This window comes from Salmo salar, chromosome 08 (genome assembly GCF_965601325.2).
Source record: "Salmo salar chromosome 08, fSalSal1, whole genome shotgun sequence".
NCBI classification, from domain to species: Eukaryota; Metazoa; Chordata; class Actinopteri; order Salmoniformes; family Salmonidae; genus Salmo; species Salmo salar.
In genome coordinates, this window is record NC_138298.1 from 41423461 (window position 1) to 41445367 (window position 21907).

The 21907-nt window shown below is 45.1% G+C and overlaps 2 protein-coding genes across 3 annotated transcripts in view; both read left to right on the top strand.

Annotated features, from left to right (window-relative positions):
• Window positions 1-220: 220 nt before the first annotated feature.
• LOC123742391 (NACHT, LRR and PYD domains-containing protein 1 homolog) lies at window positions 221-10281 on the top strand. 2 transcript variants are annotated; one of them, XM_082978250.1, is made up of 8 exons: window positions 221-259; window positions 7486-7550; window positions 7680-7894; window positions 8083-8339; window positions 8581-8715; window positions 8847-8979; window positions 9063-9092; window positions 9614-10281. In XM_082978250.1, the coding sequence occupies exons 2-8, from the start codon at window positions 7537-7539 to the stop codon at window positions 10012-10014; spliced, it is 1185 nt and encodes a 394-aa protein (XP_082834376.1). In that variant the 5' UTR covers window positions 221-259; window positions 7486-7536; the 3' UTR covers window positions 10015-10281. The 2 variants fall into 2 exon arrangements, with proteins under 2 accessions (XP_082834376.1, XP_082834375.1); XM_082978249.1 differs by lacking the exon at window positions 221-259 and having other exon boundaries at window positions 6042-7550.
• A 3890-nt stretch (window positions 10282-14171) lies between these two features.
• The window catches only part of LOC106591460 (uncharacterized), a 43380-nt gene continuing 35644 nt past the window's right edge, over window positions 14172-21907 (top strand). The window contains exons 1-2 of the mRNA XM_082978221.1: window positions 14172-14355; window positions 21666-21826. Of these exons, the coding sequence (XP_082834347.1) occupies window positions 14195-14355; window positions 21666-21826 (322 nt within the window). The 5' untranslated portion in view covers window positions 14172-14194. The remainder of the gene's footprint in view (window positions 14356-21665; window positions 21827-21907) is intronic.

Sequence of the window (21907 nt, forward strand, 5' to 3'; positions counted from 1 at the left end):
CAGACCCCAACATCTACAAAACATGGACGAGAACGATGTTGTTTCCTGCTTCCACAAACATTAATTAATATAACACTAATGCCAGATTATGGTATGCTAATGAGTGTACATTCTGAGACTGTTGATCACTTATATTCATTTTTATTAAGTCTATTTAATAATTATGAATTCAATATTCCATGAGATTGTCCATTTCAAGTAACAACTACTTTTGGCTTCAGGGATTCCTCAGAGCTGTAAGACTTGTGACCATGTTGAGGTAAGTCATAATGTCAATTCTTACTTTTACATACCTGCAGGAGTCAGGCACAGTCTCAAAGCCAGGTGTGTACTGACCAACCATTCATACTGGGATATAGAGAGTCCTGTGTTCTGCTTTAGTAATATAAACACAGTCTCAAAGCCAGGTGTGTACTGACCAACCATTCATACTGGGATATAGACAGTCCTGTGTTCTGCTTTAGTAATATAAACACAGTCTCAAAGCCAGGTGTGTACTGACCAACCATTCATACTGGGATATAGACAGTCCTGTGTTCTGCTTTAGTAATATAAACACAGTCTCAAAGCCAGGTGTGTACTGACCAACCATTCATACTGGGATATAGACAGTCCTGTGTTCTGCTTGTAGTCATGCTGTCACGACTGTCTAGGACCAGTGGAGAGGTGGAATCAGGAGCAGGAGACAGAGGGCCGGAGCAACGGTGTTTTAATAGTATTAGTGACGCAATAGCCGTAGGGCACCAGGCGCGTGGCGAAGTCTGCCAGGGGAAAAACACCTTCCCAAAATAAGCGCACTGGAAACGAAAAGCGCACGGGGCGCAGCCCGGCAATAATAATCGACAATAACAATTTACAATCACAACTGTCCTGAGTGGACAATAAACAATCCCGCACGAGAACCCCAACTGAAAATACACACTAAATAACCCCCCACTAATGACAAACACAAAACAGGTGCGAGATAGACAGACAGACAAAACCAAAAGACACAGAAACAACGATCGGTGGCAGCTAATAGGCCGGCGACGACGACCGCCGAGCGCCGCCCGACCGAGGAGGGGCGACACCTTCGTTAGATACTGTGACAGTACCGACGCCGGCCTCGGGGACGGCCCGGAGGGCGAGGCGCCGGCCGATCCGGACGGCGACGGTGGAATTCTTGTAGCATAGGTGGATCTAGAATGTCCGCCGCCGGAACCCAGCACCTCTCCTCCGGACCGTACCCCTCCCAGTCCACGAGGTACTGCAGGCCCCCGACCCGACGTCGGGAGTCCAGGATGGCTCGGACTGTGTACGCCGGGGCCCCCCCGATGTCCAGGGGGGGCGGGGGGACCTCCAGCACCTCATCGTCCTGCAGTGGACCAGCTACCACCGGCCTGAGGAGAGACACATGAAACGAGGGGTTAATACGGTAATATGAAGGGAGTTGTAACCTGTAACACACCTCGTTTATCCTCCTCAGGACTTTGAACGGCCCCACAAACCGCGGACCCAGCTTCCGGCAGGGCAGGCGGAGAGGCAGGTTCCGGGTCGAGAGCCAGACTCTGTCCCCCGGATTATACACGGGGGGCGTCACTGCGGTGGCGGTCAGCGCTCTCCTTGTGACGTTCACCAGCCCTCCTTAGGCACTCCTGGACACCATTCCAGGTCTCCTGAGAGCGCTTCACCCATGCCTCCACCGCAGGAGCCTCCGTCTGGCTCTGTTGCCATGGCACCAGGACCGGCTGATACCCCAATACCACCTGGAAGGGTGATAGGTTGGTAGAGGAGTGGCGCTGAGAGTTCTGGGCCATCTCGGCCCATGGCACGAACTGCGCCCACTCCCCTGGCCGGTCCCGGCAATACGACCGCAGGAACCTGCCCACATCCTGGTTAATGCGCTCCACCTGCCCATTACTCTCGGGGTGGAACCCCGAGGTCAAGCTGACCGAGACCCCCAGCCTCTCCATAAACGATCTCCACACCCTGAACGTGAACTGGGGACCCCGATCAGATACGATGTCCTCGGGCACCCCATAGTGCCGGAAGACATGGGTGAACAGGGCCTCCGCGGTTTGCAGGGCCGTAGGAAGACCGGACAAAGGGAGCAGACGGCAGGACTTAGAGAACCTGTCCACAACGACCAGGATCACCGTATTCCCCTGGGACGGCGGGAGATCCGTGAGGAAATCCACCGAGAGGTGAGACCAAGGCCGCTGTGGAATGGGGAGGGGCTGTAATTTCCCTCGAGGCAGGTGCCTAGGAGCCTTGCACTGAGCGCATACCGAACAGGAAGAGACATAACGCCGAACATCCTCAGCCAAGGTGGGCCACCAGTACCTTCCCTTCAGGCCCCGCACTGTCCGTTCCACCCCAGGATGACCCGAGGAGGGTAGAGCGTGGGACCATCGGATCAGACGATCGCGAACACCAAGCGGAACGTATTTCAGGCCCATGGGACATTGAGGAGGAGTGGGTTCTGACCGACCCGCCCGCTCGATGTCCGCATCCACCTCCCATACCACCGGTGCCACCAGACAGGAGGCGGGGAGTATGGGAGTGGGATCGATGGTCCGCTCCTCGGTGTCGTAGAGACGCGACAGTGCGTCAGCCTTCCGGTTCCGGGAACCTGGAATGTACGAGAGGGTAAAGTGAAACCTCGTAAAAAACATGGCCCACCTTGCCTGACGGGGATTAAGCCTCTTCGCTGCCCGAATATACTCCAGGTTACGGTGGTCGGTCCAGATGAGAAAAGGGTGACGTGCCCCCTCAAGCCAATGTCTCCACACCGTCAAAGCCCTGACCACGGCTAACAGCTCCCGGTCCCCCACATCATAGTTGCGCTCCGCCGGGCTCAGCTTCTTAGAAAAGAAGGCACATGGGCGGAGCTTCGGAGGAACGCCCGAGCGCTGCGATAGCACAGCTCCTACCCCAGCCTCGGACGCGTCCACCTCCACTATGAATGGCAAGGAGGGGTCCGGATGCGCCAGGACAGGTGCATTGGTAAACAGAACCTTCAGACGATGGAAGGCTCTGTCCGCCTCTGCTGACCATCGTAGCCGCACCGGCCCCCCCTTCATCAGTGAGGTAATGGGAGCCGCCACCTGACCAAAACTCCGGATAAACCTCCGATAATAATTAGCGAACCCCAAGAACCGCTGCACCTCCTTCACAGTGGTTGGGGTTGGCCAATTACGCACAGCCGTCACGCGGTCACACTCCACCTCTACCCCCGAGGTGGAAATGCGATATCCTAGAAATGAGACGGCTCGTTTGAAGAACTCGCATTTCTCAGCCTTGACGTATAGGTTATGCTCCAGCAGCCGCCCAAGCACTTTACGCACGAGGGACACATGCTCGGCGCGTGTGGCGGAGCAAATCAGGATGTCATCGATGTACACCACCACACCCTGCCCGAGCATGTCCCGAAGGACCTCGTCCACAAAGGATTGGAAGACAGCGGGAGCGTTCTTTAACCTCTTGGGGCTAGGTGGGACGCTAGCGTGCCACCCGTGGTGCACTCCATCAACAGCAGGTGCATTTCAAGAGCGGCAAATTTGAATCCAAATAAATGTCAAAATTCAAATTTTTCAAAAATACAACTATGTTACACCATTTGAAAGATAAACATCTCCTTAATCTAACCACGTTTTACGATTTCAAAAAGGTTTTACGGCGAAAGCATAAATTTAGAGTATGTTAGGACAGTACATTTACAAGAGTTGTGTGTAATGTTTTGTCAAGTCAAAGACAGGGTCACCAAAACCATAAAACCAGCTAAAATGATGCACTAACCTTTTACAATCTCCATCAGATGACACTCCTAGGACATTATGTTAGACAATGCATGCATTTTTAGTTCTATCAAGTTCATTTTTATATCCAAAAACAGCGTTTTACTATGGCATTGATGTTGAGGAAATCGTTTCCCTCCAATAACCGGCAGTCAAGTCAGCGTCACAAATTAAATAATTAAAATTAGAAAACATTGTTAAAATATTATATTGTCATTTAAAGAATTATAGATTTACATCTCTTGAACGCAATCAACTTGCCAGATTTAAAAATAACCTTACTGGGAAATCACACTTTGCAATAATCTGAGCACTGCGCCCAGAAAAATACGCGTTGCGATACAGACTAGACGTCATGTTGGGGAGATCTAAAATCGAAAATACTATGTAAATAATCCATTACCTTTGATTCTCTTCATCAGATGTCACTTCCAGGTATCACAGGTCCATAACGAATGTAGTTTTGTTCAAAAAAGCTCATCATTTATGTCCAAAAATCTCCGTCTCGTTAGCACATGATGTAAGCCAGCCGGACTTCTCGTCATGAACGAGGGGAAAAAATATATTTCCGTTCGTTCAAACATGTCAAACGTTGTATAGCATAAATCATTAGGGCCTTTTTTAACCAGAACATGAATAATATTCAAGGTGGACGAATGCATACTCTTTTATAACGTATTGGAACGAGGGTACCCAACATGAAGTAGCGCGCCAGGTGTCTAATGGGACATCACCGTTCCATGGCTCTTGTTCGGTCAGATCTCCCTCCAGAAGACTCAAAACACTTTGTAAAGGCTGGTGACATCTAGTGGAAGCAATAGGAAGTGCCAAAATATTCCTAAACCCCTGTGTTTTTCAATGGGATAGGTTTAAAGTCAATACAACACATCAGGTATCCACTTCCTGTCAGAAAATGTCTCAGGGTTTTGCCTGCCAAATGAGTTCTGTTATACTCACAGACACCATTCAAACAGTTTTGGAAACTTTAGAGTGTTTTCTATCCATATATAATAAGTATATGCATATTCTAGTTACTGGGTAGGATTAGTAACCAGATTAAATCGGGTACATTTTTTTTATCCAGACATGCAAATGCTGCCCCCTAGACCCAACAGGTTAACCCATACGGCATGACGAGGTACTCATAATGGCCCGATGTGGTACTAAATGCGGTTTTCCACTCGTCTCCATCTCGGATACGCACCAGGTTATATGCGCTCCTGAGATCTAATTTCGTGAAGAAGCGCGCCCCGTGAAATGACTCCACTGCCGTAGCAATGAGAGGTAGCGGGTAACTGAAACCCACTGTGATAGCATTTAGACCTCTATAGTCAATGCACGGGCGCAGACCTCCCTCCTTCTTCTTCACAAAAAAAAACTCGAGGAGACGGGGGACTTAGATGGCCGAATGTATCCCTGTCTCAAGGACTCAGTGACGTATGTATCCATAGCCACTGTCTCCTCCTGAGACAGAGGATACACGTGACTCCTAGGAAGAACCGCGTCGGCCTGGAGGTTTATCGCACAATCCCCTCGTCTTACTGAAGGCGATAGCCAAATCGGCATACTCTGAGGGAATGTGCACGGTGGAGACTTGGTCTGGACTCTCCACTGTAGTCGCACCGATGGAAACTCCTATGCACCTACCTGAGCACTCCCTCGACCACCCCGTAAGAGCCCTCTGTCTCCACGAAATCTGCGGGTTGTGCGTGGCTAGCCAGGGGATTCCCAGTACCACCGGAAACGCTGGGGAGTCAATGAGGAACAGGCTGATACGCTCCTCATGACCCCCCCACGTCTGCATAACCAGTGGCACTGTGACCTCCCCTACTTGGCCTGACCCTAGCGGTCGACTATCTAGGGCGTGCACAGGGAAGGGGTGGTCCAGCTGAACCAGGGGAATCCCTAACCTCTTCGCTAACCCACGGTCCATAAAACTCCCAGCTGCACCTGAATCGACTAGTGCCTTATACTGGAAGTGAGGGGAAAAATCAGGAAAATAAACAGAGGTGTACATGTGGTCGACAGGGGGCTCTGGGTGTGGCTGGTGCGGACTCACCTGGGGGTTCGAAGTAGTGCTCTGCCTGCCCTCCGAACTCCCGGGGGGACCACTCCAGCACCGGTCCACAGTGTGTCCTCTGCGTCCACATCGGGTGCAGGAGAGACCCCCCCCTCCGGTCCTCCTCGACGCAGTCCCCCCTATCTCCATGGGCTGTGGGGCGGGGGGACTGGGAGGCGGAACGAACAGGCCCCGACTGGAACGTCCCCGGGAAGCCAACAGGTTGTCCAGTCTAATGGACAAATCCACCAGTTGGTCTAGGGTGGAGGCGTTGTCCCTACAGGCCAGCTCCCGGCGGACGTCCTCGCGAAGGCTACACCTATAGTGGTCTATCAAGGCCCGTTCGTTCCACCCCGATCCAGCGGCGAGAGTCCGGAATTCTAGGGCGAAATCCTGAGCGCTCCTCGTCTCCTGTCTCAAGTGGAATAGCCGCTCACCCGCCGCCCTGCCCTCCGGGGGATGATCAAAAACCGCCCGGAAGCGGCGGGTGAACTCAGGGTAGTCGCCCCGAGCCGAGTCTGGGCCATCCCAGACCGCATTGGCCCATTCCAGGGCTCGACCCGTGAGACAGGAGACGAGGACGCTCACCCTCTCTTCGTCGGAAGGGGGGGGGGGCGGACGGTCGCCAGGTATAGTTCCAATTGGAGCAAGAACCCCTTGCACCCAGCGGCCGTCCCATCGAACTCCCGGGGAAGGAGTAATCCGGATACCACCGGCGGCCGCTTCAGGGTGTGTGTGTAGGGGCACAGGGTGAGGGACCGGAGCTGGTCCAGCTGGGGAAGCACCTCTCTCCCAGTTCTCCAACCGGGCCAACACCTGGTCCATGGCCGAGCCTAGGCGGTGGAGGAGGCTGGCGTGTTGAGAGACCTGCTCAGCCATGGACGGCGCTTCTGCTCCTGCTGACTCCATATTCGGTGCGGGATTCTGTCACGACTGTCTAGGACCAGTGGAGAGGTGGAATCAGGAGCAGGAGACAGAGGGCCGGAGCAACGGTGTTTTAATAGTATTAGTGACACGCAATAGCCGTAGGGCACCAGGCGCGTGGTGAAGTCTGCCAGGGGAAAAACACCTTCCCAAAATAAGCGCACTGGAAACGAAAAGCGCACGGGCGCAGCCCGGCAATAATAATCGACAATAACAATTTACAATCACAACTGTCCTGAGTGGACAATAAACAATCCCGCACGAGAACCCCAACTGAAAATACACACTAAATAACCCCCCACTAATGACAAACACAAAACAGGTGCGAGATAGACAGACAGACGAAACCAAAAGACACAGAAACAACGATCGGTGGCAGCTAATAGGCCGGCGACGACGACCGCCGAGCGCCGCCCGACCGAGGAGGGGCGCCACCTTCGTTAGATACTGTGACACATGCAGGATTTTACCTGTTTTCATATTTTGTCATTAGACAGTTGAATTGATAAATCACCTGCATTCTATGTAACATTGAATAAATACATTAGATTAGTTACTTTGGTTAATGGGCCAGTTTCCCAGACACAGATTAAGTCTAGTCCTGGACCTTAAATAACTTTTTTATTGAAACTTCCATTGAGCATGCTTTTTAGTCCAGCACTAGACTCAATCTGTGTCCAGGAAACAGGCCCCATATGTATTACTGACATGCTTGTCCTTGTTCAGGACTCCACACACTGGATTCAGATTGAACCCTTGACTTCCACTGTCCAGGGAATGACAATGTTCAGGTAAAATAACTATTAACATTTCATTCCACCTGCTAGTGTATTTCCCCATTACCTTTGGGAATAGTCTTCTAATCTAACATCTCCATTTGACCATTGACCCTCTCTCCCATATCTTGTTGTTGCCCTCAGACACAGGACACCCAAAGGGAGTTATGAGTGCACAGTGTCTGGGCTCCGCTGGCTGTGTGAGAGAGATGTCATTCTGAAGTATCACTTCAGGAACTGGGAACCCTACAGTCAACTTCTGAAAGACATGCAGTACACACAAGGTGGTCCATTGCTGGACATCGCTATGGAGTTAGGTGAACTGGAGGAAGTTCATCTGCCACACTTTGTCTGTTTAGGTAAAACCATATAGAAATAGTATTCAGAAAGACATTTCCATGTAACTGAGTTTCACTTCCTGAATGAATGAAGGAACTATTCTGGGAGTTTGAGTTTACTGTGATCTGGTACTCCATATTCTTTGTGTTTTAGTTGGATGAATAATACAATATTTGTCTTTCTGTCTCATTTTTATTGTGTTGTTCAGGGACCAACCCTTCCCTGAGGAATGAGATGAAGATTCTTCATGTAGAGGAACATGGAGTGTCTTTAGAGGAAGTGCATGAGGTCACCAGATTCCATGCTAAGATTCTCCATCCGAAGTTCTCACTTATCTCTGTTATACTGAGATTACTGTCTTTGAACGTAGATGTCCACTGTGACGTGGTCCTCTATATGGCAGTAAAAAGGTCAACAGTCATTTCAAGGCTGTACATGCTCCTCAGAAACTCCAGTCAGAAAGAGGTGAGGCACTTTCACTGAAGTGACAACAGTATGTTGAAACTTACTGAAGGAAAGCTGATAGTTTGTTGAAAATCTCTAGATTGCAAAGACAACATGCAGCTCTGTGAGAAATCTATTTCTGTGGTAACATTCATTAATACAAGAAAAACTATGACTAACATTGGTTTCTCAGTGAGCTGTATGTTGTGTGAATTATGAGACTACATTGTTCTGACTGACTACTACATTGCTCATTTTGTAGGCTGTTCAGGAACGGGAGAAAAATCAGGTGTCCCAAGGATATTCGGAATTGGTCCTGTCAAGTCCATACGGGTCTTTAAAGCTGAACAGTTGGTTTGCACTCAAGAATCCCCACTCCACTTCCATCAATCCAGAGGTGCAGTTTTATCAGGCTGAGGACATGAATCTGTCATATTGTATATGAATAACTGGAATATCATTCTACTTCACTATTTCTCTCTCTCTCTGTCTGTTGTCTCAATCGTTGCACCATATGGCCTTCTACAGAAGATTCAGCTGTTACCTGCAGACACCACACCAAGCTGTTGTAAGATGATTATAAGAAACACAGGGGTTGACATTGAGATGGAGTTAATCGGTGATGATGAGAGGACTGTATGGAGAGATATGGTACCAATAGGTAGGAGCAGATGTCAATCATAACTGTGTTTTTTTCTGACAGATGCTGTTTAGAGTGATATAACCTATTTTTGTTTCTTTCAGATGAATACATCACTGAAACCCATTCAACTAGTAAGTAAACATGAGAGATACAAACCAATGACTTGAGGGCCAGTCAACATGGTTTACTGTAGGACCTGGACTAGTCCTGTTTATAAAAGACTGTCTTCAAGAACAATGACATCTCCCCCAGGACTTGATGTAGATTAACCTGGTTCTGAATGTCCCAATGACATCTCCTCCAGGACTTGATGTAGATTAACCTGGTTCTGAATGACCCAATGACATCTCCTCCAGGACTTGATGTAGATTAGCCTGGTTCTGAATGACCCAATGACATCTCCTCCAGGACTTGATGTAGATTAGCCTGCTTCTGAAGGCCCCATCCTCTATTTCTACGTCTGTGAAACCGAATATGAATGAATCCATTGTGTTCATTGATGCAGGTCGTTAATGTTCAAGAATAGGTTCTCATTGCAAAGATTCAATAATACAAATTAGACTTTTATTGTAGGTCACATTGAAAGAAGTCTGTTTCTAAATGTCAAATGTGAATTAACAAATGTAGTTATTTTGTAACCTGACTCTCTCAGGTGCTGTGTTGGGGGCAGGGCGTATGGCTGAGAGCAGTCTTACTGGTTCTTCAGAGCAGCAGCTGCGTTCTGTACGGACAGAGTTTGTGACACGAGTGTCAAGACCTGTCCTGGATGGTCTGCTGGACGGACTGCTGCATCACACAGTCATCAACCAGGAGGAAATGGAGTCAGTGAAGGTGATAGCTGAGAGGGCAGAGAAGGCACGTGACATCATCGACATGGTGTTGAGAAAAGGAAATGAGTCATGTTCCAGGATCATCAACCTTCTTGGGGAGCTGGACCCCTGTCTTTGGTCACAGCTCCAGACCAACAGTTGTAGTCAACCCCTGGGTGTTGGGAGACCAGGCAGAATAGACAGGCAGGATGGTTCAACATGTTCTTGCTGTCTGTTGCTTTAATTCAGCGTACAGAAAATGTCAATCAAACATGACCACTGTAATAACAATAAACTTACTGAAGGACCAACCACACAGCATCTCTCCTTCTGCAGCCTCCTGGAAGTGTGGATCTTCTAGCAAGAGGGTCAGTTAGTCCTCCACTAGGTACCTAGCTGGACCCCTATCTAGCAGGAGGGTCAGTCAGTCCTACACACATTCAACATAAATGTATTTGATGAATATAGTGTACAGTGTTGGCCTGTTAGAGGTTCATGAGAGAGACTGAATATCAATCACAACCACCTCAGTCTATCAGCAGCGTTTCCTGTTAGAGGTTCATGAGAGAGACTGAATATCAACACAACCACCTCAGTCTATCAGCAGTTTTCTCAGTGAGAGCCTCACGTCTGGAACACATTGACCATTGAAGGACATATAAGGAGCTGTGTAACCTGTCACTCCTTTTACCAATGACTTGAGAGTGTCTGAAGGACATATAAGGAGCTGTGTAACCTGTCACTCCTTTACCAATGACTTGAGAGTGGCTGAAGGACATATAAGGAGCTGTGTAACCTGTCACTCCTTTACCAATGACTTGAGAGTGACTGAAGGACATATAAGGAGCTGTGTAACCTGTCACTCCTTTACCAATGACTTGAGAGTGGCTGAAGGACATATAAGGAGCTGTGTAACCTGTCACCCTTTACCAATGACTTGAGAGTGTCTGAAGGACATATAAGGAGCTGTGTAACCTGTCACTCCTTTACCAATGACTTGAGAGTGGCTGAAGGACAATCAGACCCCATCTATACACAATGTTTTACTAAATGTTTTTTAATGTTGTATTTTTTTATGTTTATCTACCTGCCCAGGGACTACAGTTGAAAACTAGCTAGCTGGTTAAATCTGGCACATTTACAGAAATGTTGATTGATGTGCAGTATCCCTGTCAAATACATTTTCAATAAATGACAGGAAAAGGAATGGAATGTATTCATGTGTGCGTTGGTCTAATTGTGTTAATTCAAAGCATTTTAGACGTCACTGCAGTATGCCCACATACTTGAGTATAGTTGCAGGGCCTACACAAGTCCGAGTTTCTTAGAGCCTAATTTTCTAGACATCAATGTACAGCAACATGTTTAGACGACACTGCAGAACACCCGACATATGCATATGCACAAATATTAAACTAAGGGGCTTACAAGACCCCAATTTAATATAATTTTCCAGATATCAATGTAGCAGTAGAACAAAACATCACAACAAATATCACAAATAAAACTTTAAATAAAATAAATCAATGTAGGCTGTACAGCAGAACACAGGCCTCCTGCCTATGTGATAATTTGAAGCACATATTCAGATTACCTTCACAGTACAGTACAAATTCGTAAAGGAAAAAAAAACTTCCCACAATGCCTCTCCCCATGTCAAGTCCATTTAAACCCTGAGAGTAAATTTCTTGCTCAAAGCCATGAGTGGGACTGTGGCTGTGACGTTTATCCGTTTCGATTCACCTTGTTTCTCTGGATTTTTGGATTAAAAAATGTCATCAAACTGGATTATCTTTTCTTATCCGTTTTTTATTTGGCTTTCCCACGATTCAAATTCAGTGGGGAGACGACTAGCCTAGGCTACGTAACGTGATTAAGTAGATACCGCTTCACTAGCTGACCACCACTACCAAGAGCTGTGTCAAGATCAGTTATTTACCCCACCGGCCCTCCCCATAACCTCTATGTACAAATGAGAGAACAGGTCTGGAATCATTGTGGCAGGATAGGATGATTACACAGTAGGATCACTGCGCTTTTACACGATGGTCTTTCTGTGGGGCGGGAGAAATAACGAGGAGGCAACTTGATTTAACGCTGATCGCTTTTATTAGAATGTATTCAGTGCGAACAGTGAAACAATTAATACATCATGCCGCGAGAGGTACCGGATCCGGGCAAATAGGTGCCGGTGTTGTGCCGAAAATCTCCCCCCCTTCGCGTTCTTCATTGCTGCGACTTGCCTGCTAGTTGAGATTTCTGCTCTTCACTCCGTTGTCAGTTTAGCCTACATTTCACTGATCTTAGTAGCAGAAAGCATTTTTGTCTGCAGTTTTCCGTTTGGCTATTTGTTTCAAGTGTATGTGGCTGTTGTAGCTTGTATGGCGCCCTGAGCGAACCCCCCCTTCGGCTTCGGCACCTGCACCCGGTGCCCATGTCGCCCGTACTTAAATCCGCTACTGATTTTGTATTATTCTATAAATACATCTCTTTGCCAAAATTCGTCATCTCTCCCATGTCTTATTCGACTCGTATTTTTGAAAGTGTAAGGATAATAATTCAGCCATAGTTGTTCTGAAATGTTTATTGCTTGCCAACATTTTACTCCCTCCTCTATGTTTAATATAACACACATACATTTCTTATTCATTTCGGTTGCCTATCCTGACGTGAAGTTTGGTCTATAGAAAGTATTTGACTCTAGCCACAAATTTAAGGCAATTAGAAGGGGGGGTTCTGGCAGGGGGGAGATTTTCAGAACAACACCTGAACAAACAAAGTCAAATGTGCTATAAACCTATACCTGTTGAACCCTCCCATTGTCCTGAAATAGGAAGTAGCCAACATTTTATAAGGAAGTAGAGAAATAACGGTCGAAGAAACATGTTTGAGGTTTGTAACCTTTTACAATTTATTATAGAAAAGTGTTTGAGAACTTAGACTATTGTAGAGAGAGGTGATTTAGGGGGTTAAACATCCGCAGAATTGTAAAGTTATTACAATACTGATTTCAACTTTCAAGAATAATAATTGTAGGCTTTTATGATGATTTATATTGATTAGCCTAATTAATATGTGATGTTATAGGCTATGAGGTAGTGAGTTGTTATAGGAGATTGATTGCACATTATCGTGATTTGCTATCCGATGATCCCCAACACAGTCGACACTTTGCGTTGTTTCAATTCCTGAAAGACGACGTGCGTCGGAATTTTGTAAATCTGTCGCTAAAGAAACTAGTCCGTCTCGTCAAGTCGGTCAAGTAAAAGTGACATGCAACAATTGTTACATAAACGATGTAAATGTTGACTAAATCAGGGTTTCCAAAAGTCGGTCTGGCTCTGAATTACCTGAATTTGAAACTCGTTGTCGTTCCAAAACGTTTTGCAACGGTTTGGTACGGTGTGCACTAAGTAGTACACCCTAGGTCATTCACAATCAAACGGACTTGCCAGACAAACCAATGTGTCCATTTTTGAACATTTTCTTGCATAACAAAGCAATGCCTGTCACCTTGTAGGCTACTACTAAACCAGAACAAGAAACGATGGTGTGTAGGCTGTATTCTCTTAAAGGGTAAGGAAGAAATATCTGTCAGCTATTTTAACTTAAGCTCCCGAGTAGCGCAGCGGTCTAAGACACTGCATCAATACATACCCGGGTTCGATCGCGGGCTGTAACTGTCCGTGATCAGGAGACCCATAGGGCAGCGCACAATTTGGCCCAGCGTCGTCTGGGTTAGGGGACTTAATGTTACATAAATATGAACATATAATATAAAAATATACGTGTTGAACGCGTCGACTGTGTTGAAATGGGAAGTAGCCAACATTTTATAAGGAAGTAGAGAAATAATGGCCGAAGAAACATGTTTGAGGTTTGTAGCCTTTTACAATTTAATATAGAAAAGTGTTTGAGAAGTTAGACTATTTTAGAGAGAGGTGATTTAGGGGGTTAAACATCCGCAGAATTGTAAAGTTATTACAATACTGATTTCAACTTTCAAGAATAATAATTGTAGGCTTTTATGTTGATTTATATTGATTAGCCTAATTAATATTTTATGTTATAGGCTATGAGGTATAGAGTTGTTATAGGTGATTGATTGCACATTATAATGTCTACTACCGTCTTTCAATGTAAAGTAGATGTCTATAATGTATTTTAGTTGTGTGTGGAGCCCATGTAGACAGCTGTTGTTATGGACTGAGGGGATCCAACAAGGGAGACTAGCTAATGGAGATCCAGGTCAAAGTAATAACATATTGGACTGTAAATGTTTAAATGCAAGATGAAGTCTCTGTTTAAACTCTGACCACAGACCGTAAAAGTGTTGTCATTGTTATTGGTTCTTCAATGTTCAGAAATATTGACTGTTCTGTTATTTCTTATTGTAGCTGTGTGAGCTGTGACTTACATCTAAAATGAGTCTCTCTGGGGAGAGAGAGGAGGAGACCACTGCCTCTATAACGAGTCTTTCTGGGGAGAGAGAGGAGGGGACCACTGCCTCTATAACGAGTCTCTCTGGGGAGAGAGAGGAGGGGACCACTGCCTCTAAAATGACTCAAGACACCAGTTCTAAGAGGTAAGTGATTAATTGTAAATATATACAGTTCTCTTAAAGCTAGATTCCTTAATGGTGAAACCATCCGTTTGGGATGTTACAACAACAAAGATGTTACTACAAACAACGAACACAGTTTTCTTTCCCTCTCGGACATCGTTCCACACGCTGCCGGATGCTCTTCTCCCTCCGGTGTCAACAAATCACTGTTCATCAGATATGAGGAGTTAGAGAGTCAAATGTGGTCAACTCTGAATCAGTAGCGGTGCGTGGGTAAAATCACTGGGGGAGGCAGCCATATTAAAACCCATGTGTTGTGATCATTTCATTGTGTGCTCTATAACCTGTTAATTCATATGCCTTGACACCGTGATATATAGGACTAAAGGCCTAGACAATAAGACACAGTGATATATAGGACTAAAGGCCTAGACAATAAGACACAGTGATATATAGGACTAAAGGCCTAGACAATAAGACACTGTGATATATAGGACTAAACGCCTAGACAATAAGACACACTGATATATAGGACTAAAGGCCTAGACAATAAGACACTGTGATATATAGGAGTAAAGGCTGAGACAATAAGACACAGTGATATATAGGACTAAAGGCTGAGACAATAAGACACTGTGATATATAGGACTAAAGGCTGAGACAATAAGACACACTGATATATAGGACTAAAGGCCTAGACAATAAGACACTGTGATATATAGGAGTAAAGGCTGAGACAATAAGACACAGTGATATATAGGACTAAAGGCTGAGACAATAAGACACAGTGATATATAGGACTAAAGGCTGAGACAATAAGACACAGTGATATATAGGACTAAAGCCTGAGACAATAAGACACAGTGATATATAGGACTAAAGGCCTAGACAATAAGACACCGTGATATATAGGACTAAAGGCTGAGACAATAAGACACTGTGATATATAGGACTAAAGGTCTAGACAATAATACACAGTGATATATAGGACTAAAGGCCTAGACAAAAAGACACAGTGATATATAGGACTAAAGGCCTAGACAATAAGACACCGTGATATATAGGACTAAAGGCTGAGACAATAAGACACAGTGATATATAGGACTAAAGGCCTAGACAATAAGACACTGTGATATATAGGACTAAAGGCTGAGACAATAAGACACAGTGATATATAGGACTAAAGGCCTAGACAATAAGACACTGTGATATATAGGACTAAAGGCTGAGAATAAGACACAGTGGCAGAATAAATTCAACCACACCTTTGTTTTATCACAAAACCGGATAGAAACCTCTGTCCAGTGAAATCCACAAAGCATATTGCATGTAACAAACAGTTACATGACCTACAGCATGGTCAAGGTAATGTTTCTGACATTTTCTGACCACTGAACAACTATTGATTTAGAACCACAGAGAGTTACAGCAAGTCACAAAGAAAACAGGAGCTGCTTCCACTGTTCCAACACCAGTTCAACCAAAAATAATTTAGTCCAATCAACATAAGCTAAATATGATGTGGCTGTGTGTGTGGAAGTAGAAAGATAATGTTGACTCACCCTACTTGTAAAGAAACACAAATGCCATCCTCCTGTCTTTCATGTTGACAAAACAGTCTATCACTCTGTCACACAGTACCCACTTTAATGAATGAATGGTTGGATCAGAATCGCCGTTATAATCATTAGCCATTACGGAGAATTAAGTAAAACCACAAGTCCAAATCCCTATCTCCATCCATGGCTAATTTAGGAAAGGGCAAGATTTACCTAGCTGCCAAGCAAGCCACAACGAGATGCAACAATTCAAGTTCTTCTGTCAATGAAATATTCTCTCAATGGGATTTGATAGGAGTGAAGCCAAATCCAAACTGGCTTCCCTTGACACAGTTTTTTTGTGAGCCAGGACCATTCACAGTTAAACTCACTCAGTTTAGCTCAACGCTGATTGGCTAATGGATTAGGACCTGCGCCGCTTCCTGTGTGAGGCAGGGTCGTACTCTGCGAATGTTGTAGAGCATGAACCTACAGGATCGGGTCACCGCCAGAAGGGGGAAAGTAGAAATACAACCCATATTCATGTTTATTTATTTTCCCTTTTGTACATTAACCATTTGTACATCATTATAACACTGTACATAGCCATAATATGACATTTACAATGTCTATTCCTTTGAAACGTGTGAGTGTAATGTTTACTGTTCATTTTTTATTGATTATTTCACTTTTGTTTATTATCTATTTCACTTGCTTTGGCAATGTAAACATATGTTTCCCATGCCAATAAAGCCCCTTGAATTGAATTGAATTGAATAGATGTCCTACATGTATAGAGACAGAGGGGGTGCTGTTTCGCTCACTCAGATGCTTTCTCCTCTGAGATACATTCAGCCTCTTGTGAATTGAAGGAACATTATGAAACGCAGAGAGACGAAAGATGAATGGTTTTATGTTTTGTATTTTTTTTTGGCATCCATGAATACCTGCCACTGCTCTGAGTTCAACTCGGGATACCCAGTACCACGAGTGGCTCGTCTTTTAGCCAGGTACATCTCTATGGCAACGAATCCTTCAGAACTAACCTAAGTGTTATACTATGAAGCAAGCTACAGCTACATCTACTCAGGCATTTATAAAGCTAGCCAGCTTCAGTTAGCCAGCTTCAGTTAGCCAGCTTCAGTTAGCCAGCTTCCCTTAGCCCGCTTCAGTTAGACCGCTTCAGTTAGCCAGCTTCAGTTAGCCAGCTTCAGTTAGCGTCACATTCCAGGTCAAGCATCATCCATACTACGATGGTGGAAATTGCTCACCCGCCTGCCGCTATTAAAGCCAATTTCTGCTTGATCTGGCAATGTGGTATATGGTTCGGAGGATCAGCCAGAAGAGGACTGGCCACCCCTCATAGCCTGGTTCCTCTCTAGGTTTCTTCCTAGGTTCTGGCCTTTCTAGGGAGTTTTTCCTAGCCACCGTGCTTCTACACCTGCATTTCTTGCTGTTTGGGGTTTTAGGCTGGGGTTTTGTACAGCACTTTGAGATATCAGCTGATGTAAGAAGGGCTTTATAAATGAATTTGATATGATCAGTTAAGCAATTGTGGAGCCTCCATAGGCTTGGAGGCCAAATTGAGCTTTGTACGGCGATGCCATGCGCCTCCCAAATTTTGCAACAATGCGGAGGGCTCCGTATAGCTCTGCATTGACATGATTGGTTGATGGTAGGTGGGGGCGGGAGGTTTAAACTTCCTGATCATCAGCTCTGCTCTACTCAGCAAAGTGAAGAAGTATGAATACCCTGACTTCTTGTCAATGCAGACGGCGGATTGACCACGCAGAGCCTCTAGCAGGCTTTTAACTGCTCGTGAATGAGGCACATTGCTAGTCAAACACCGAACACTTCATTGAGATAATGCTGAAATATCAAATCCATGAGGCAGTAACACATTTTCATTTCTGCCGAAATCACAATCAAAGAAAAGTTATCTTGCAAATTCAGCAGGCTATGTTGTGAAATAGGTTTTTAGAAGTTCCTCCTTTATTTTATTACTTAGCGTTAATACCGACTTAAGATGCTTTGCTTTCATACTCATACATATACTTTCATAAGCACACCAATCTGTTTAACAGCTTGTTGCGTTGTGGCTGTAGACATATCATCCATAGAAGGTTTTGGTAGGCTGTCATTGTAAATAAGAATTTGTTATTTTTTATTTTATTTATTTATTTCACCTTTATTTAACCAGGTAGGCTAGTTGAGAATAAGTTCTCATTTACAACTGCGACCTGGCCAAGATAAAGCAAAGGAGATCGACACATACAACACAGTTACACATGGAATAAACAAACATACAGTAGAAAAAGGCTATATAGTGTGTGCAAATGAGATAGGATAACGGAGTTAAGGCAATAAATAGGCCATGGTGACGAAGTAATTAAAATATAGCAATTAAACACTGGAATGGTAGATTTGCAGAAGATGAATGTGCAAGTAGAGATACTGGGGTGCAAAGGAGCAAGATAAATAAATAAATACAGTATGGGGATGAGGTAGTTGGATGGGCTGTTTACAGATGGGCTATGTACAGGTGCAGTGATCTGTGAGCTGCTCTGACAGCTGGTGCTTAAAGCTAGTGAGGGAGATATGTGTCTCCAGCTTCAGTGATTTTTGCAGTTCGTTCCAGTCATTGGCAGCAGAGAACTGGAAGGAAAGGCGGCCAAAGGAGGAATTGGCTTTGAGGGTAACCAGTGAGATATACTTGCTGGAGCGCGTGCTACGGGTGGGTGCTGCTATGGTGACCAATGTGCTGAGATAAGGCGGGGCTTTACCTAGCAAAGACTTGTAGATGACCTGGAGCCAGTGGGTTTGGCGACGAGTATGAAGCGAGGGCCAGCAAACGAGAGCGTACAGGTCGCAGTGGTCAAATCAAATCAAATCAAATTTATTTGTCACATACACAAGGTTAGCAGGTGTTAATGCAAGTGTAGCGAAATGCTTGTGCTTCCAGTTCCGACCATGGTGGGTAGTATATGGGGCTTTGGTGACAAAACGAATGGCACTGTGATAGACTGCATCCAATTTGTTGAGTAGAGTGTTGGAGGCTATTTTTATAAATGACATCGCCGAAGTCGAGGATCGGTAGGATGGTCAGTTTTACGAGGGTATGTTTGGCAGCATGAGTGAAGGATGCTTTGTTGCGAAATAGGAAGCCGATTCCAGATTTAATTTTGGATTGGAGATGCTTAACCTGTTACATCTAGACGTTCCGCTAGCGGAACCCCGACAGCCAATGGGAAGACATGGCACGAAATACAAAAAGTACTAAAATACCACAATTCAATTTTCTCAAACAATCAACTATTTTACACAATTTTAAAGATAAGACTCTCGTTAATCTATCCACATTGTCCGATTTCAAAAAGGCTTTACAGCGAAAGCAAAACATTAGATTATGTTAGGAGAGTACATAGACACAAATAATCACACAGCCATTTTCCAAGCAGGGAATTATGTCACAGAAACCCAAAACACAGCTAAATTGTGCACTAACCTTTGACGATCTTCATCAGATGACACTCCTAGGACATTATGTTATCCAATACATGTATGTTTTGTTAAATCAAGTTCATATTTATATCCAAAAACAGCTTTTTACATTGGCGCGTGATGTTCAGAAAATGTATTTTCCACCATAAACTTCCGGTGAATTTACAAAAATACTCTTCATAAACATTGACAAAATACATAACAATTATTTTAAGAATTATAGATACACAACTCCTTTATGCAATCGCTATGTCAGATTTTAAAATAGCTTTTCGGCAAAAGCACATTTTGCAATATTCTGAGTACATAGCTCAGCCATCACGGCTAGCCATTTTGACACCCGCCAAATTCGTGGCACACTAAACTCAGATTTAGTATTAGAAAAATGGTATTACCTTTGCTGATCTTCGTCAGAATGCACTCCCAGCACTGCTACTTCCACAACAAATGTTGTTTTTGTTCCAAATAATCCATAGTTATGTCCAAATACCGCCGTTTTGTTCGTGCGTTCAGGTCACTAGCCAAAGGGTAACGCGCGAGCGCATATAGAGTGAACAAAGGGCTATATCTGTTCCTAGTTCCACATTTTTTGAATGGGGCATGCTTATTTAAGATGGTGAGGAAGGCACTTTTGAAGAATAACCAGGCATCCTCTACTGACGGGATGAGGTCAATATCATTCCAGGATACCCGGGCCAGGTCGATTAGAAAGGCCTGCTCGCTGAAGTGTTTTAGGGAGCGTTTGACAGTGATGAGGGGTGGTCGTTTGACCACAGACCCATTACGGATGCAGGCAATGAGGCAGTGATCGCTGAGATCTTGGTTGAAAACAGCAGAGGTGTATTTAGAGGGCAAGTTGGTTAGGATGATATCTATGAGGGTGCCCGTGTTTACGTTTTTGATGTTTTACCTGGTAGGTTCATTGATCATTTGTGTGAGATTGAAGGCATCAAGCTTAGATTGTAGGATGGCCGGGGTGTTAAAAGCATGTCCCAGTTTAGGTCACCTAGCAGCACGAGCTCTGAAGATAGATGGGGGGCAATCAGTTCACATATGGTGTCCAGAGCACAGCTGGGGGCAGAGGGTGGTCTATAGCAAGCGGCAACAGTGAGAGACTTGTTTCTGGAAAGTTGGGTTTTTAAAAGTAGGAACTTGAATTGTTTGGGTACAGACCTGAATAGTAAGACAGAACTCTGCAGGTCATCTTTGCATTAGATTGCAACACCGCTGACTTGCCTAGCTAAATAAAGGTTAAATACAAAAATAAAGGCTCTGCATGGTCAATCTGACGTCTGCATTTGCCATGCAGCATTTTACGGTGATACGGCCTTTGCAGAAGTCAGGGCGTTCATACTTCTTGTTCTCCGAGGAGCAGTGCAGAGCTGTTGTCAAGGAAGTGAGTTTGTGTTTATACAGGACCTCCCGCCCCCACCTACCATCAACCAATCATGTCAATGCAGAGCTATATGATTTATCCAATCTTTAAATCGGTCATCTTCCTCAAATGAAGGGGCGGATGACACAGTCTGTGTGAGAGGAAGGGTATCTGATTTCATTGGTCCTCAACTAGTGGCTCAGACACTTCATTCAGGATAAGTGGAGTTAGCTCTGAGTTTACCTGCCTAAATGAAGAGTTTGGGGTTCGACTAGCCATGTGCGACACACAGTTATAAGCTAACTAGACTTAGCAGCGGACGTATACACCATCATAGTATGGATGAAGCCGGACCTGGAATGTGAAGCTAACTGAAGCTGGCTAGCTAACTGAAGATGGCTAGCTACCTGAAGATGGCTAGCTACCTGAAGATGGCTAGCTACCTGAAGATGGCTAGCTAACTGAAGATGGCTAGCTAACTGAAGAGGGATAGCTAACTGAAGCTGGCTAGCTAACTGAAGCTGGCTAGCTAACTGAAGATGGCTAGCTAACTGAAGCTGGCTAGCTAACTGAAGCTGGCTAGCTAACTGAAGCTGGCTAGCTAACTGAAGATGGCTAGCTAACTGAAGAGGGATAGCTAACTGAAGCTGGCTAGCTAACTGAAGATGGCTAGCTAACTGAAGATGGCTAGCTAACTGAAGATGGCTAGCTAACTGAAGCTGGCTAGCTAACTGAAGATGGCTAGCTTTATAAAAGACAGAGTAGAAACCACTCAGTGCTGCTGTTTTCCCAAATGTGGATTCATTTAAAAAGAAACATCAGGACTTCTAGAAGTTCCATTATACAGTTGTTGAAAGGAAGTAGATGAGGTATTGATGAGATATTGATGAGGTGATCTGTCTCCCTGTTTTGTTCAGTGTTCAGAAGCCCAGAGCAGAGTCCCCTACAACCAGCCTGCTATCAATGAATCAGCCACCTGCTTTCAGCCAGGAACCATTACCAGATGACAATAAGGAAGTGGAGAGTTTGGACAGTGAGGATGCATTAAAGATCACAAACAACCTTCTGGACAGAAGAAGTAAGACTGTATTTCATACAATATTACAAAGAACGGGACAAAGGCCCTTGTAAAACACACACACACAAACTTATGAGTCCC